General features: G+C 45.9%; 1 protein-coding gene across 2 annotated transcripts in view; it reads left to right on the top strand.

The window, feature by feature from the left end:
• The window catches only part of TDRD7 (tudor domain containing 7), a 2,843,905-nt gene that overhangs the window by 1,728,456 nt on the left and 1,097,598 nt on the right, over nucleotides 1-17,851 (top strand). For both annotated transcript variants that reach the window (XM_069630367.1, XM_069630366.1), the window contains one exon: nucleotides 8,553-8,664. In XM_069630367.1, coding sequence (XP_069486468.1) covers nucleotides 8,553-8,664 — 112 coding nt within the window. The remainder of the gene's footprint in view (nucleotides 1-8,552; nucleotides 8,665-17,851) is intronic.

Below are 17,851 nucleotides of genomic sequence, written 5' to 3'. Positions count from 1 at the left end.
GATCTTAGAGATCTAGCTGGGGTGTACTGCGTGAACCGTGAAAAGAGATATATAGGCGCCAGGTTATTCATGCATTTGTAGGTCAGGGCAAGCGATTTTAGTGAGACCCTTTGGGTGACTGACAACCAATGAAGGTTCTTCCTGATTTACGAGATGTGGGCTGATTTAGGGATATTGAGGGCTGCACTGATGGCGTTATTTTGTATGATCTGAAGTTTGTCTAAGTTGCCTTGATTAGTGCCTTGGTATAGTGCATTGCAGTAGTCCAGTTTGGACATGACCAGAGTCCTAGCAAGGATAGTACAGTTATGAGTGGAAAGAAAAGGGCGACATGCTGTGATCCACTTGCAGGTGTAGGCGGCGGCGGCAGCAACAGCATTCTTTTGTCTGTGGAGGGAGAGAGTGGAATCGAGGTAGATTCCGAGCGTTTTGGTATCTTTGGAAACTTTTATGGAATTTCCGTCGATATTAAAGGAGCTGAACATGGGGTTCAGCTTGTTAAGTCTTTGCTGTGTACCTAGGATGAGGAGCTCTGTCTTGTCGTCATTAAGACAGAGCTCATGTTGAGACATCCAGGTTTGGATGAAAAGGTATATGTCATTTAGGGATTTCGAGTCTACTGTGTAATCGCCCGTGATGCGGATGAGTATCTGGGTGTAATCAGCGTAGTTAGTGTAGGTGACACCCAGATAATCAAGCACATCAAACAGGTGTTTAGTGAAAACATTGTAGAGGGTAGGGGATACACATGATCCTTTGGGGGACCCCCGCAAGGGACTGGCGCAGGGTCGGCAGAGGAGGAAGGGGAAAATACCCTCATCTGTCTGTTATCCAGGAAGGATTGAATCCTGTTAGTGGCCTTGTCGGAAAAGTGGGCTGCTGTTTTCAGGTGTGACAGAGAATTTGGCGGTTGAACAAATCGAAGGCAGCAGAAAGGTCTAATGGTAGAAGCAGGGCTAGTTTAACTTTGTCTTTAAAATCCTCAATTTGGGTTTTGAGATCTAGGAGGGCGGTCTCTGTACCGTGCTTGGGTCTGAAGCCGGATTGTCGCGTGCCTAGTAGATTGTTCGTTTCCAGGTAGTTGTGTATCTGAAGATACGCTGCTCTATCTAAGATTTTTAGCAGAAATGGGACTGTCGTGATGGGCCTGTAGTTGGTTGGGACCTCCGGATCTAAGGTAGGTTTTTTTAGGAGAGGGATGACCCATGCATCCTTCAGGTTGTTAGGGACCACTCCTGATTGAAAGGAGCAATTGATAAAAGTGGTGATAAAAGGAGCAAGGTCATGGGCCGATTCCTTAACGATCGGGGCTGGGCATGCGTCCCCTTGGCAATTGGAGGGTTTTAAGTTGCAGATGATTTTTTCAACCTCCGGAAGGGTGAGCGGTGTGGAGCTGAACGGCATCGGGGAGTCTGGGGTAGTTTTTTTTAGGTGTTAGGGTGTTGCTGAATATAGGAGTGTGGAGGGAGTTTTGTTTGGCGTTGATTTTGGATTGAAATGTAGTTATTTTGTTGAGAAGTGCGTTTTGTATATTATTGCACCACGTGCTATCGTTGGTGCACACGTCAGGGGCAGGTGAGGGGGATTCTAACTCTTTAATAATTTTATATAATTCTCTTGTGTTGGATTCTGCTTGGAATATGCGTAAGTTATATGTCTCTTTTTTGGCTTGAAGGATGGCTTCCTTATAGTTAAGAGAGGTGATCAGGAGGGAGGCTTTATTAGCAGAGCTAAGATGACTTTTCCAAAGGGCTTCGGCCTTGCGCTTTTCTTTGCGCAAAGCGTTAAGCTGCGGAGTGAACCACGAATTCAGGTGGGACTGTTTGGCTTTGCGAATTTTTAGTGGGGCTATGCTCTGATTGATCAGAGCGCGCTCTGCCGAGCAAGCACTGGATCATTTGAAAGTCACCTGCCACTTCCTCCACAAACTGGGCTTCTCCCTCAATTTCAAGAAGTCTCAAATGACACCTTTCCAACAGCTTCAGTACATAGGAGCTGTACTAGACACATCCTTGGGAAAGAGACATTCTTCAGATGGTTTCCAAATTCCAAAATGCCCAAAATCTCCAGGCTTACAACTTTTTAACGTTGCTCGGCCTCATGGCATCCTGCATCTTTCTGGTGCCAGAGGCACGCTTGAGGATGAGATCCCTTCAATGTGCCCTAAAGACACAGTGGTCCCAGTTCTCGGGTCAAATGACGGATCTTCTTCAGATTCCGAACAAGTTCAGACAAGACATTCTATGGTGGACCTGTACAGAGAACATCCTAAAATGAGAACCTTTTTGGCAACCATGGCCGGAGATCACAGTAGTGACGGACGCCTCACTCCTGGGGTGTTGAGCTCATGCCAACGATTTGACAATCAACGGTCGTTGGTCTCCATCGGAGTCCAAACTACATATCAACCTTTTAGAGCTGAGGGCAATCAGACTAGCTCTGACGGCCTTCCTGCCATCTGTCAGGGGAAATAATGTCCTGATAATGACGGACAACACAGTGGCATGCACTACCTAAACAAAAGAGGTGGTGTGGGGTCACTACCCCTGTGCAGAGAGGCAATGCAGCTCTGGTATTGGGCGATTCAGGAGGGAATCTCTTTAACTCCAATTCATCTAGCCGGGGAAGAGAATATGACGGTAGATGCTCTGAGCAGGCAGAGCACGGTGTCCCACGAATGGGAACTGGCTCAGGAAGTCATTCAAGAGATCTTTGCCCTTTGGGGAACCCCTCAGGTAGACCTATTCGCAACCAGTACCAACCGAAAATGTGAAAGGTATTGCTCAAGGTAATTTCCCCCGAGAGGAGCCCTGGGGGACGCGTTCGTGGTGGATTGGAATTTCCCACTATTGTACGCGTTCCCTCCGATTTCCGTCATTCCTCAAGTCATCAGGAGGCTGAGACGCTTCGGGAACCGCATGATCCTAATTGCCCCGGATTGGGCCAGGAGAATGTGGTATCCGGACCTTCTAGATATGTCCATCTGTCCTCCAGCACGTCTTCCTCAGAGAGAGAACCTTCTCTCTCAAATGGAAGGTCAGGTTCTCCACCCAGAGGTCAGAATACTCAACCTTCATGCTTGGTATCTGAAAGGCTGAGGTACAGGGATTGGAACCTTCCAGATGATGTTGTTGCTTTCGGCAAGAACGCCAGCACAAAGTCTCTATACCGTTGCCGTTGGAAAAAGTTTTGCAACTGGTGCAGGGAAAAGAATGTCGATCCTTTTCTATGTTCTATTCCGGAAGTACTATCTTTCCTTCTGACCCTAGCACATAGATGTCTGAATATCGGAACAATAAAAGGTTATCTTGCAGCGCTTTCTATTTTCAAGCGCTCATCAGAAGAATGCTCCTACTTCAAAATTCCTTTGATAACACAATTCTTAAAATGTCTCACTATTGTGTTTCCTCCTCACCCATTTCAAGTACCGATTTGGGATCTAAATTTATTCCTAAAATTCTTAATGTGTGCCCCTTTTGAGCCTATGCACACGTGTCCATTAAGACTACTAACATGGAAAACGGCCTTTTTAGTTGCTCTAACATCGGCAAGAAGAGTGAGCGAATTGCAGGCACTGTCTTCTGGGCCACCCTATACTGTGTTCCATAAGGAAAGGGTTGTATTGAGGGTTAAATCATCATTTTTACCAAAAGTAAAATCTGATTTTCATTTAAGTCAGAAAATTGTTTAACCCTCATTCTATCCTCCACCTCATCCTTCTAAGGAGGAGGAAGAAAGATTACACAGACTGGATCCTAAAAGAGCTTTAAGCTTTTACATCTCTAGACTTTCTAGGCTTAGAGTGGACAACCAGTTGTTTATAGGCTACACAGGAAGGAAACTGGGTCAATCGGTAACAAAACAGACAATTTCACGCTGGATTGTACTTTGCATTTCAGAATGCTACAGACTAGCACAAAAAGACCCACCAGAAGAGTTGAGGGCTCATTCCACCAGAGGCATCGCCTCTTCCACGGCCCTTCAAAGAGGTGTCGCAATAAGGTCCATTTGCGAAGCAGCAACTTGGTCTTCACTTCACACCTTCTCAAGATTCTATAGCCTGGATGCTTCCCAGTCTAGGGAGCTCAATTTTGGAAAAGCAGTGCTTTATTCCGCCATCTAAAGGCATTGATTAAAAAAATAATAATAATAAAAATCTGACCCCTCCTCCAGAGAAAGTAACAAATTACTGCTTTGGGAGTCTATCTAAGATGAGGAATACGTTGGAGGACACAATCCACTCGAAGAACAAGTTACTTACCAACTGGTAACGTTCTTTCGATTGGATGTTCCTCTGTTTGTTCCCTGGCCCTACCCCCCTTCCTCTGTTCGATAATAAAATTACCGAAGAGAAAGTATGTGGAAGTTGCTCCCCCACCACAATGTTCAATCTATCCAATACATCAGACCAAAAATCAGACACTCTTGAGCATACCCACATCATATGCAACAAAGAACCACCGCCATATCCACATCCCCAACAAGAAGCAGTTTCCAAAAGACCCAATCTCGCCATCCTAGGCGGTGTCCAATATAACCTGTAAAGAATCCTCCTCTAATGTATCGTAGCCCCAGATCCATTTTCGCTCGTACCCCCATGTGAATCAGATATTCCCATTCCTTTATAGAGATAACTATGTCAAGGTCCTCCATCCAAGCCTGGTGAAGTTTGTCCCAAGCCTCCACTTCCGACCTATCCATCGGCATCAACTTAGTATACGTGGATACAGTATGCGGGGTAGAGCGAACAATCTCACACATCGAGGGTCTTTCTGTCATAGCTTCCTCCAACATCCCCGTTCTTTCAATCTAAAGAGTTTTTAAAATCCTATAACGTTCCCGCTCGCTACCCCCGATCCCAAAGGTTACTCTCAACTGGTCAAATGGAATCATACACCATTCCGCCACACATCCCGAATCTTAAGAATGCCCTTACTGATCCAACTTTTCCAGCATTAAGATTTATTCATCCTTTGCAACCCTTTATTATGCCACAAAGACGCGTCATAATGCATCCAGATATTGTCCCCATTGTTTTTCAAAAAACATTGTAATGCCTCTCTAGTAGTACATATAGTAGGCAGTTTCACCTTCAAATTTGGCATTTTAGACATGGAGTACACCTCGCTTACTGCATAAGGTAAAAATTGAGCATGCTCAATAATATGCCAATTGGGAGCATAATTATTGATTTCAGAGAAATAAGTCGATTTGTTCAAGACAAATCCAGTGCAGTAATTTTTCAGGTTCGGATATCCAAATCCTCCCTCTTTCACAGGACACATCAAAATGTATTTGGGCACTTTAGGTCTATTACCTTCCCCCCAAAGGAGTCCCGGGAAAACCTTATCAATAGAGAAGAGCACCTTTTTCGTAAATTTCAAAGGGATGTACTGTATAATGTAGAGTATCTTTGACAAAAGTACCATTTTAATAGCGTTAACTTTAGCCCATAATCCCATCATCAGCTGGCCCCATTTTAATATGTCCCTTTTAATAATCTCCAATATTTTTGATATATTAAATTCAGCCATTCTTTTCAAATCCCGGACCATATAAACACCCAAATATTTCGTTGTACCCACTTCCCAGTGATAATCCCAGGAACCCAAAACATTTCGTGGTAGTCTAACATCCAGAGGGAAAACCACTGTTTTTTCCCAATTTATCTTGTGGCCCGATAACTGACCCACCTCATCAAACATACATTTAAGCCGATCGCAACCCTCCGCTGGATTAGACAAAACAATCGTCATGTCATCAGCATAACACAAAACCTTCACCTCACTATTATCAAATCAAAGGCCATGGAGACTCTGTTCTTGTTTTATGTATACATTGAGTGGTTCCAATGCTAAATTAAACAAGTATGGCGACAATGGGCATCCCTTTCTGGTCCCCTTAGACAGTAAAAAAGAAGACATCACTCCATTTACCCAGACCTTTGCATTAATGTCAGAGTTTAATGATCTAATGGTGTTTATGAACGTGTCTCCAAACCCCATTCTTCTAAGGGTATGATATAAAAAAAGACCAATTAACCCTATCGAAGGTCTTTTCCACATCCATAAAAATTAACAAGGTATCCCGGGTTTTCTCCTTCGGCAGTCCCATTATATCAATCAACGTTCTAATGTGGTCATATCCATACCTACCTTTCATAAATCCAACTTGAGAGCTACTAATTAGTTTACCAATACATGCATCCATTCTGTTAGGCAATATTCTAACTGGGACAGAAGTTTAAGGTCTACATTCAAGAGGGAAACCGGCCTGTAATTTTCACACTTTTTACAATCTTTCCCTGGTTTCGAAAGTACTACAATACATGCTTCTCTCATTGTGGGACAGACCACTCCATCTCTCATGAAACCATTATACAATATGCACAAGAATGGCACCAACACCCCACTCAATGCCTGATAAAATTCAACAGGGAGGCCAACCAGGCCTGGTGATTAACCTTTATTAAGTTAATAATCCTCTTCCGTAATGGGGCTTTATTGAGTTAATAATCCTCTTCCGTAATGGGGCTATCCATCATTACTGATTGGTCCTCATTTAACTTTGGCAGAGTAATTTTATCAAAAAAGTAATTCATGGTATCCAATGATGGAAATTGTTCTTCCTGATATAAAGAATTATAGAACCCCCTAAAGCCCTCGCATATCTCGCCTTTCCTGGTCTTATATTCACCGTTTTCACCTTCCAACCTTTGGACAAGGAACTTTTTTTGAGGCCACGCAATCTATTTGCTAATAGCTTACCATTCTTATCCCCTTGTTCCCAAAACATTTGCCTCATAAAAAACACACCTTTTTCATGTTGAATATCCATTTCTTGTTTAAGTCTTTCCCTTAGTCTACCTACCACTATCTTGTCCCCATTACTTTTTGATAATGCATATTTTTTCTGAGCCGCATCCAACTCGTCTTCCAACTTCTTAAGGTCAGTCATTCCTTTTTTCCTTACACGGGATGTAATATTAATTAGTTCTCCCCCTTATAGTCGCCTTATAACTGTCCCAAACCGTAACCTCAGAAGCTGAGCCCACATTAATTTCAAAGAAATCTCTTGTGAAAACCTCCAGAGATTCAATCACTCCCTGTTCTTGTAATACATAGGTTTTCAATCTCCACTTGGAAAACCCCAAACTTTCCTGTCCCAAATTCATCTGCATCGTCATCAGTGAATGATCCGATATTCCTCTTTCCTTAATAGTCACATTATGAACCTTGTCAGCCAACCTATCGGAAATCAGGAAGTAATCAATCCGCGAGTGAGAGTCATGCACCGGAGAATAAAAGGAGAACTCCCTCTCCCTTGGGTGAAAAAACCTCCAAGCATCCACCAAATGTAGATTTTCTAAAAACTCATTAAATGCCTTACTTGCACTTTCAGCAGTATATCTACATTGTGCCGAACGGTCCATTTTACCATCAAGTACACAATTAAAGTCGCCCCCTATAATTTTGTGTTCCCCATTCATTTCCCGTAAAATGAATGACAGTTTCTTAAAGAAAGGGTTACCACTAGCACATGGTCCATAAATCGAACCTATCGTAAATAGCTTCTCCTCATATTTAATATCTATTAGAATTATTGTTTTTTTAAAGACAAATCAGCAACATATATGGCACAATATATTGTGACCAAAGATATGTTTATATTTACCCTGAATGTCTTTTAAATTTGTCTAAACATTTTGTTAATCTTTTTGTTTTCTTTCTTTTTTCTTTTCTTTTTTTTTTTTTACAAACCTATCACGTTTTTTGTTCAGTGTTTCTGGTGTTAAGTTATTTGCTTTGGCACAATTTCTGCTTCGCAATTATCCCTTGTGGGTCAACTCCCAAACCTTCCTACAAATTGATATTTGCAACCTTCCATGCATTACGAATATTACTTTGCTGTGTGCTTTAAAATGCACAATTTGGCGCAGGAATATGCATATGTTTGGGGCCTTGGAACCCCCACTAACTTTGCAATGGAGGCATTAGTGTTGTATAGGGCTTTTAATTTTTTCGTTGTGGCCAGCGATCAATGCAGCCCCCGAAAACCATAAATTGATTAATTTTGCCTCCTAGAAAATGTTTGTGAGTACCTCTAACTTAGAAGATACTTACCTGTAACTAAGAAGGTACAATAACAGAGCTGCATATTTTATAATCGTTTGACATTACTTGACTTGCTGAGTAATTAATATTGGAGAGACAGAAGTGCAGTAGGCGTAATGATCACACTGTCGCTGTCTTCCCTAAAATTCCTTATCAATATGGATTTTGTGTATTGGTTTCTTTCTTTGGCTCATTTTTATTGACGGCTTATGGATCCGCCTTATTGCTTCTGATTAGGCATTGTTTTATCACTTGTTATGAATCAGTCAGTTATCTAATCCTTTTAATTGTAACGCAACCTGTGTAGGAACTTGTGTTGGAAGTATTGCCATTATGTCGGCTATTTGCATCTGACACAATACTTGTATACATAATCTAATATTTTAAAGTAAAACATTGCGTTACCAAGCGTGTGCTCACTGGTCATACTTTTTTCAGGTTTTTTATGTTGATTATGGTTTCTCTGAGATGATTTCAAAAGATCAAATGCGCAAATTGGATAAACAGTTCTACTGCCTTGCATTTCAAGCTGCCAAATGCAGACTAGCAGGTAAGCATGTTTTTGTAATTTATGTTTAAGAAACCAATTACTTGAACCTTTTTTTATGATTTCATTTTGTTGAATTGAATGTGCAGGTGGCATTATTATGATGTTTGAATCAAAGTTAGGATGACTACATGCCATGTTGGCGAAAACCTTTCAGCTAAATCTACGGTTACTTTTGTGTTACTCTGTTAATAATATTCATCAGATTTTTTCCAGCTCGCCCGATCATTTATTTTATGATACCCAATCTAACAGTAGTGTGTGTGTTCTTATATCAGATTTGTAGTGGGAAATTGTCAAAACATTTTCTCGGAGCCACCAGGCATTTGTCCATAGCTCGACGCCAGTTTTCTATCTCTTAACTGTCACAGATATATGCGTGAATACTCGTGATACCGTCGGACAGCAGATAGCTGGGCTTATTCCATGGACCTTTTAATTTTCCTGTGTTGATAATTGCATTTCCAGAATGCAAGCATCAAGCAAGTTTAGTGAAATGGTTGCCAGAGTGTATTTATATGGTGTATACTGCAATGTTCATCTGCTTTCCTCCATACCATATGAGTGCCCCCCAAAGGGGAAGAGACTGGAGCCATATGCACAATAGTATTTTCCTTCCCGCTCAAAGGTGTGTAAGGGTGTGGCCACATGACACAGCTCTGCCCCACCCACTGGCTCTGCTCTTCAGTCCATTTCTCCCACGTCCCGTCCCCTTTCCTCCATACTGTATAGGCATCCCTTTCTAGGGACGGGAAACAGAACCTTTTTCACCAGAAAAAATTGTCTTCCCCATTTAAATTTAGTTGCAAGCAGGGGTGCATCCCCAGGAGCATGCGCTCCCTTGACTCTTCCCACTGGCACCACTCAGTCCTCTTATCCGCGTCAGCCGGAGCGGACCTCTTTCACCTAGGCGGTGTTTGAGCCCTTGTTTTTTGCTCGTAATTCCATGCTACATCTTCCCCAGGGATATTTTTCCCTTTTTTCCATCTAGCTAATTTCTTCAGAGTCCTAAGTACTCTGTTCCCCGGTGCCACGCTCCTCCCCGGCGCATGTCGACTGTGGCGGAATTCAGCAGATGTCCAGCATGCAGCGCGCTCACCCAGCGCTCTCTGAAGAACCGCTTGGCCAGGTGGAGGAAGCTTTTCTCAAGATCACCAACGGAGCACATCAAAGAGTATGTCAGGAGGAAGACCAGGCCAAAGGTACTTCTCCACTGCACCCCGCAAGGGCGACTCCTTCCCTGGGAAGCATCCACGCAGGAGGGGCCTTCCAGGCCCTACAACCAGCACAGGGACCGAGGCTCTACCAGTTACCGGCAGAGATCGAAGTGGGCGGGAGCGGTCGGGAGCGGTGCTCCTATACTTTTTATTTTTAAGTTTCACTGTTCCTATACTTTTATTTTTTTTTAAAAACCGTTCTGGAATGGTTTAGTTTTAAAATAAAAGCGTAGGAAGAAGTTGAAGCTTGCACTTCAGGTGCACTGCACTAAACATTCCATAAATAGCAGGTGTTTGTTTGGGTGTTTGGATTGTGTGTGGGAAGGGGCACAGCGATGGGGTTTGTGGAGAGCGGGGGCAGACCAGCAGGGAACATAGTTCCACTACTTCTTTTGGTACACTTCGACCACTGGCTACCAGCCATATGTCTGAGGGATCCCTGGACCCTCCCTGTCCCGCCGCTGAGGGGCCGCAAGGCTCTTGTACCAGGAATCTCCATGGGGGTCTTAGCTCTGATACCGGGCTCCCTGAGGGTCTTAGCTCCGAGACCGGTCGCAACCCTGAGAGGGTGCCTGAACGCAGTACTACGCACACTACCGGCGACGTGGCTGAGGGCAATCTGCCTCCAATGTCCTTGCCTGAGGTACAGGAAAGCTCTGAGCCTTTGCTGGCAGGCGAGCAGGCAGAGACTGGTCCCAGTACGACGGTCGTCATGCAGCAAGCATGTGGTGCAGTAGCAGACCAAATGTCCACCCGGCCAGACAAAGTGGCTGAGTCTCAACATTCCAGTGCAGGGATCGGACCGTGCGCCAAGGTGGGATTGGTCACCTCTGATCACCTGGTGCACTCCATACCCTACTACATCTACGCAGGGGCGATACACAGACGCAGCTTCCTGAGGCAAGGTGCGGGGAGAGCACAGCAATTTGTACAGGTCCAGGAATGCCCCTCACCAGCATGCGAGGACAGGTTCTTCGAGAAATTCCTCACGCTCATAGGGTCGCCTCAAATGGGGACACTTCTCAGGGGGGGGCAATCAAGACGTGCTCCATCAGGCTCCCATACAACCCTCTGTCTTGGTTCTTACACAGGTACCAGTGCAGGCACAGGTTCCCGCGATACCCCAGGCACTGATTGCCACGGCGGCCCGTCCCTGACACAGCCCCCGGCACAGACCATCAGCACGCCTCAACTTCCCTCAGAACCCCCTAGCACTCAACCAGCAGGCCCTGACCTGCAGGAAACAGCGTGGGACACGGACGAGGAGGAGGATCAAGACACATCCTCCTCAGCTAGGGTCTTCGATTAAAGGCTGGCTGGTGTGGCGGAGACTCAGAGTACTTGGGGATCCTGCAGCTGCAGGTTGAGCAACTGGAGGCGGGGGTCTTGGCAGAGATGCTTGCCATCCAGTCAACCACCAAAACTGGTATCTCGTTGCAAAAGGATGTCTAGTCTCTGGCAAAAAAGGGCTGGGTAAAACCCAGCTCTACACAGCCTACAAACAAGCACCTAGATGCCAAATATTGGCAGGCGTAGGGGGACTCACTCGTTCTGCTGGTGCACCCGCAACCTCACTCATCGGGTATAGCGGCGGCCTCAATGTATGCAAAGCCACAAACCTCCCCGTCTGCACCTACTTCGGCCCTACTAGGTAAGGAGAAAAAACTTCTAGAGGCCTATGGCAGAAACATATATTTGAATGCTGCTCTCCACCTGCGGCAGGCTAATGCGGAAGCCACGGTAGCCACCGTCAACCAAAAACTATGGCGGGAGATAGCAGAATTCCTTCCCGAGCTTCCCACAGTCAGGCTAGATTCAAGGCAGGTCTGGCAGAGGTGAAGATAGTGGCCCAGGACATCATGTAGTGAACAGTGGCACATACAGACACCACAGGCAGGCTTTATGTGTGGCCACCGACATGAGGAGGACAGAATGGCTTAAGGCAACCATGTTTACCCTGACATGCAGGAACGCATTCTCGACCTGCCATTCTAGGGAGGGGACTTGTTCCATTCATCTACAGTTAAGGAGCTTGACAAGAAGAAAAACAGCTCCCAAACAGCGAAGTCCCTGGCAATATTGACTAATCCTGCTTCTAAGAGCTTTAGCCAGAGTCACCCACGCTCTGACAGAGGTCGTGCATTTGGTGGTTTCCATGGCTTCCATGAGTGCTGTACTAGGCAGCCTGATAGGTCATCCAGCCAGCACCGACGGAAGCAGCACAAGTCGTTCAATAAGGGATTATTCCAGACCCCCTCCCAGGCATCATCCTCAGATGGAAAGAAAGTGACGGTGGCATCCAGATTCACAGTTCTCCGGTGGGGAGAAGGCTTGCCCTTCACATTCAGTCCTGGCGGACAAGATTTACACTCCCATGGAATCTCTGTGTTTTCCTCGGGTTTCCGCCTACCGATACCTTAATCTCCTCTCTCCCCCGCCCCCTTTTCCCTCGGATTGGTACGGCAACTCTTCTGGTAGAGATCCACTCGCTCATAGTGAGCCAGGCAGTGGAGGAGGTACCAACCTCAAAGCGAGGCATGGGTTTCTACTCCTGCATATTTGCCATACAGAAAAAGAAACAGGCTGGCCTGAGAGTTGTCCGGACCGTTCAACATTGAACCATTCCCTACCCCTCCAAAAGTACAAGATGCTTACACCTGCGCTGATAATGGAAACACTGTGTGGGGGAGACTGGATGTGCTCCCTGGATCTGAAGTATGCTTACCTTCACTTCCCAATTTGGGAGCCCCATCGTTCGTTCCCACGTTTCAGGATCATGGGCTTTCATTTGCAATACAAGGTCTACCCATTTGGTCTCAATTCGGCCCGAGAGTCTTTACGAGACTAATGAATGCGCTGGCAGCTCTGCTCGGAGTGGAGGGCCACCACCTTTGTTGATACCTCGACGACTGGCTTGTATGAGCGGAGTCTCCCAAGGGAGTCCAACCTTATGCACACGCTACACAAATTGGGGTTCTCCATCAACTTCAAGAAATCCAGTTACATCCCAATCAGTCCTTGACATTCTTGGGGCTAATTTGGGATACCAGGGCGGAGAGGATCTTCCCCTCTGAGGACAGGGTCACGGCAATCAAGACTGCCATAGGGCATTTCCTCAGCAGGTCAGTAACTTCGGCATGGTGGTACCAGCACCTGCTGGGAATAAAGGCAGCTTTTCTCATGGTGGAGGCTGAGAAATGAGCAGTCTGCAGCTACATTTCTCAGCCTCTTGTAATCAGGAAACAGGCTCCCAAGTGGCTCTAGTCTGCATACCACATCACCTTTACGAGGTCCTCACGTGGTGGAGGGCAGAGGCCAACCTGTTAGTGGGCAAGCCGTTCAGGCAGCCACTACCGGGGTTCATCATTACCACAGACTCGTCCCTGGACAAGCACAGCGTCCACGGACCCTGGACGAAGCAAGAACAACTAGAGCACTTCAGTTGGGTCGAGATGATGGCCATCCGGCTTGCTCTCAAAGCTTTCCTCCCTATTATCAGCAACAAGCCGGTCTGCATTTAGACAGACAGCTCCACATGCACGCATTACATCAACAAGCAGAGAGGGTACCAGGTCTCCTCCCCTCTGCAGACTGTCCATCGACATATGGGTGTGGGCACTGTCGAACAACTGGAGGCCGACAGACTCAGCAGATGAACAAGGGTTTGCTGAGGGAGATCTTCAACAGGTGGGTGCCACCCTCAGGTAGACCTATTCGCCACTGTGAGCAACAGGAGGTGTCACCAGTTTGCGTCCTTGATAGGACAGGGCAGTGGCTCGCTGGGGGATGCGTTGCAGATTCAGTGGAACGACAAGTGGGTATATGCTTTTCCCCCGATCCCGTTGCTCCACAGGGTCATCTGTAAGGTCAAGGAGGCACGGAGGCTTTGCCTCATATTGATAGCTCCCCGGTGGCTGGTCAGACCTTGGTTCTCAGACCTCCTCCAACGTTCAGATCAACCTACAGTACCCCTTCCAGTGGGACCAGTCACTCTTTCATCCCAGCAGGGAGGTACAGTGGTATACCCCGCTCCGGAGAAGTTAGCCCTAGCAGTTTGGTGCCTGAGCATGTCACCCTGAAACATCTACACTTGTCACAGGACAACTTGGACATCATTCATGGGGCAAGAAGCAACTCCACCAGGAGTTGATACAGAAGAAAATGTCACTGGGCGAAGGCAAACGAGATAGACTCTCTGGCATGCATACTAGACCATGTGCTGTCTTTTTCCGCTCATCTGGCTCATTCTGGTGTGCAGGTCGACACCTGTCGTACTTATCTGGCTGCCATAGGGGCTTACTCCGAAGATGACCCCTTCTCCTCTTTCAATCCGGTGGTCAAGAAACATTTGTATGTCCTGACCAGATTGTATCCCCCAGTCAAGCGACCACACCTCATATGGGACCTCAATGTGGTCCTGGGCGCCCTTGCCCACAAGCTGTTTGAACCCATGGCAACCGTGGATATTAGGCTGTTTACCATTAAGACTGCTTTACTGGTTGGCCTTACCTCAGCGCGCAGGATCATTGAGATCCAGGCTGTAGTGGCATCAGAGCCATACTCCACATTTCACCGGGAAGGTGATGCTAAGGACGCACCCTGCATTTCTCCCAAAGGTTGTCTCATCTTTTCACACCAATGAGGAGTTTGTGCTTCCAACCTTCTTTCCAAATCCAAAGGACCAAGCAGAGAAAGTGTTGCACTGTCGAGAGGTCAGGCGTGCTTTGAAAATTTACCTGGACAGGACTAGGCGCTTCTGCAAATCAAATGCCCTTTTTGTCATTTTTGGTGGGTCAAACCCAGGTGGCCAAGCATCCAAGGCGTCAATAGCCAGGTGGATGGTTATGGCCATCAAGGAAGCTTATGAAGGGCAGCACATGACTTTACGAGCAAACATGCATGCCCACGCGGTCGAAGCCAAGGCCACGTCTGTGACTTTCCAAAGACACGTGCCATGGTAGACAATCAGCAAGGCGCTACTTGGGCTTCTCCATCAGCTTTCTGCAAGCACTATTGCTTGGATGGAGGTGCCAGATCAGACGCAACATTTGGCCAGGCAGTTTTAAGAAGCTTGTTTTCCTAGAGGGGCAACTCTCTGCCCCAGGGCTTCATTCTGTTGTAATCGCCCATACAGTTGGAAGGAAAGGGCACGGGACGTAGTAGTAATGTAGTGACTAACAACCTCCTAGTCCATAGTCCCCTTTCCACAATACGTCCCACCATCCCCCTTAAAAAAAACCTGTGTCATTTGGCAATTGTAATATAGCAGACGCATGAAAGGGGACGGAGGAGTGTCGCCGGTGGGCGAAGTCAAGGCAGCACATGCCCCCGAGGCCGCGCACATCTAAATTTAAAGGGAAAGACCATTTTTTCTGGTGAAAAAGGTTTTGTTTCCCGTCCCTAGCGAGGAACGTCCATACAGTATGGAGGAAAGGGGACTATGGACTTGGAGTAAGTTAGTCACTACAGTGAGTAACATATAATTTTGTTACGCATGGTGGCGGTATTAAATGCCTCCATGCGCTGGGCTCCAGTTTTTCATGCTGGCTCTCCATTATTATTCTTTCCAGTTTTTCTCCAGTGCGTACGTTTCCCAGCCCATGTCTGTATCAGTCAGACTTTTTAATAGATGTGCCTCCTGCAAAGAGCTTCTTTCCAGTGTTGGATTCACACATGTTTTGCACAGAGTGCCTGCAGGCCGACCACTGGTGGGATATTTGCGCAGCCTTCAATGCAATGAGTTTGCCAAGTGGAATGCAAAGTCAACAAAGGTGAGTAGTCCTCTATTCTCTAGGGCATTGCATCAGGGGTAATCTTTTCCTGGCTGTTACTTTACTGGGAAGGGGTTATAAAAATTCCTTGGTGAGTCTCTTGACATACTTGGAAACCAACGTCCATCTGGGCTACTACCAGTACTTGTTCAGTGAGGTTGTTGCCTCTAGTAACAGGCATGGGCCTGAGGGGACACATTCCTATGCAGGTACTGTAAGAAAACTGAGGGTGTTCTCACTCTTGAACCCCTTGGATCCTCTTTGCATGTGGCCAGGGGGGTGGAGGGTCCTTGGGAACTAGGAGTGGGTTGTCCTTGGGCGAGACTTGGTATCCCTCTTTTCCAACTGACAGCCGACCCGACCTTTCCCCAACTTTCATAAGTTGATACAAGCCAGTTTCTCCATCATTGATATTTGACAGCACTGGGACAACGACGAGGCAACTAAGAGCAATGAAGAACAGGCTCTTTGACCACTCTGGTACTGGGCCGAAGAAGATGCCTGCTAAGAGCTGTCAGAGTCAGGCATGTTAGATTAATTGTGGTCAGGCAGGGCTCATTGACTGCTCACACCTGCAGCCTGTCAAAGGGCTGCAGGTATATAAAAGGAGCTCACAGAGACATCAAAGGAGAGGGAGATCGGGACCCAGACAGGAAAAGCAGCAAGGAGATCAAGGCAAGCGGTAGAGAACCTTCCCGGAATGAGACACAAGACACTAGGCACCGTGTGAAGGAAAAGGGTCCTTGGAAGCGTGGTAAAGGAGCTGGAACTCCGTTGAGCAGAGGGAGTGAAGAGTGTGAAGCCGTGAGGCTATCCCTTTTCCTCATGCTGGCGTTGCTCGTTCTCCTGTGTGGAGAGGTCCACACAGGAGTACCCGAGTGGCCGAATGAGGAGGCTGGGCCTTGAAAATCGGAGGCAGAGTGCTCCGGGCCTCAACAAGACCCGTCGGTGACCAGTGAGTTTCTGGTGGCTGGGAAACCCAGAGCGCGATTGAATGAACTTTGTCCAGAGATATTTTGTGGCATAGTGGTTGCGTAGTTCTCATGAGCATGGTTTTGAAATTCTCTTGTCTTTTCGCAACTTCAATCACTGAAACAGCAGGATTACTTTGTATCTGAGTGGTAGCGTGCAGCATAAGACACATTTTCGAAGGTCTCCGGACATTGGCTAATCCACTTAAAGCAAAACGAACTAACTTTAAACCCTTAACACAGACCAAACAAATATATCGGACAATTACTGAAGTATCTAAAGAGCAACAAACAAAACTTCTTGAACAATAGACAATGTCAAACTAAGTTACGAGTGAACAATCATTATTGAATATTCTAAAACTTTGCAGACAGCCAGAATCAATAAACGTTCGAAATCCGAGAAGGAACGGGGCCCTAAATTTAAGCAAACCATCACAGGCAGAGTTCCACAGTGAATTTAACTTTAATGAGCAAGCAATTTACCACCACATGTTGTGCTTCAAATTGAACTTAACTCTGAAGAATAAACAAATCGACCCTGACTTTGAATTTGCATTGGAACTTTAAAACTTAATCTACAGAAAGTGATATTATTTCAACATTTAGAAAAACTACAAACTGCCAAAAAGGAATCTTTGAAAACAGTAAAACTGTGAAAGTTAAAGATGAGCATGGAGCTTCCTTTTTGAACTGTGTTGTTTAACTAAATTACTTTTGTGGAAGGGAACTTTTGAGATCTGAGACATTTGCTGAAGTGTAGAAAGAGTCTTGAAGTTCCCATGTGTTTTGTTGCTTGGGGAAGGGAACCCCAAGCCTTTGTTAAAACTATATCATTTTGAATTCGAAGAAGGTAACTGTAAGACTTATTTTGAGGAACTACTTGACACTTGGGGGCGGGAGCTGGAAGAAGCTCATACTTTTGTATTGTACACTATTTTCTTTTGGGTAATGACATCCCTCCACATTGTACAGAATGTGTTGTGAGAGCAAGCATAGGTTTTGGACTCAGACAGATTCCTAGGTTGAACTCTTTGACTCAGACTTTCATTATCTTGATTGGGAAATCTCACCTTAGCATAGGGCAAGTTAGGCGTTCAACCATCCTGACATTTGAGTTAACAAAATCTGTTGGTTTGAACTTTGAATCTGTGTCCCCATTCATGATGCCCTTACAGTACTCTAGGGCATCACGTTCAGAGGTTACAAACCAAGGTTTAGGTTGTGATTC

The sequence above is a fragment of the Ambystoma mexicanum genome, chromosome 6q, assembly GCF_040938575.1.
Source record: "Ambystoma mexicanum isolate Mex_15411 chromosome 6q, UKY_AmexF1_1, whole genome shotgun sequence".
NCBI lineage: Eukaryota > Metazoa > Chordata > Amphibia > Caudata > Ambystomatidae > Ambystoma > Ambystoma mexicanum.
The sequence above is the reverse complement of the archived record's forward strand: the minus strand, read 5'-3'. Positions and strand labels throughout refer to the sequence as shown.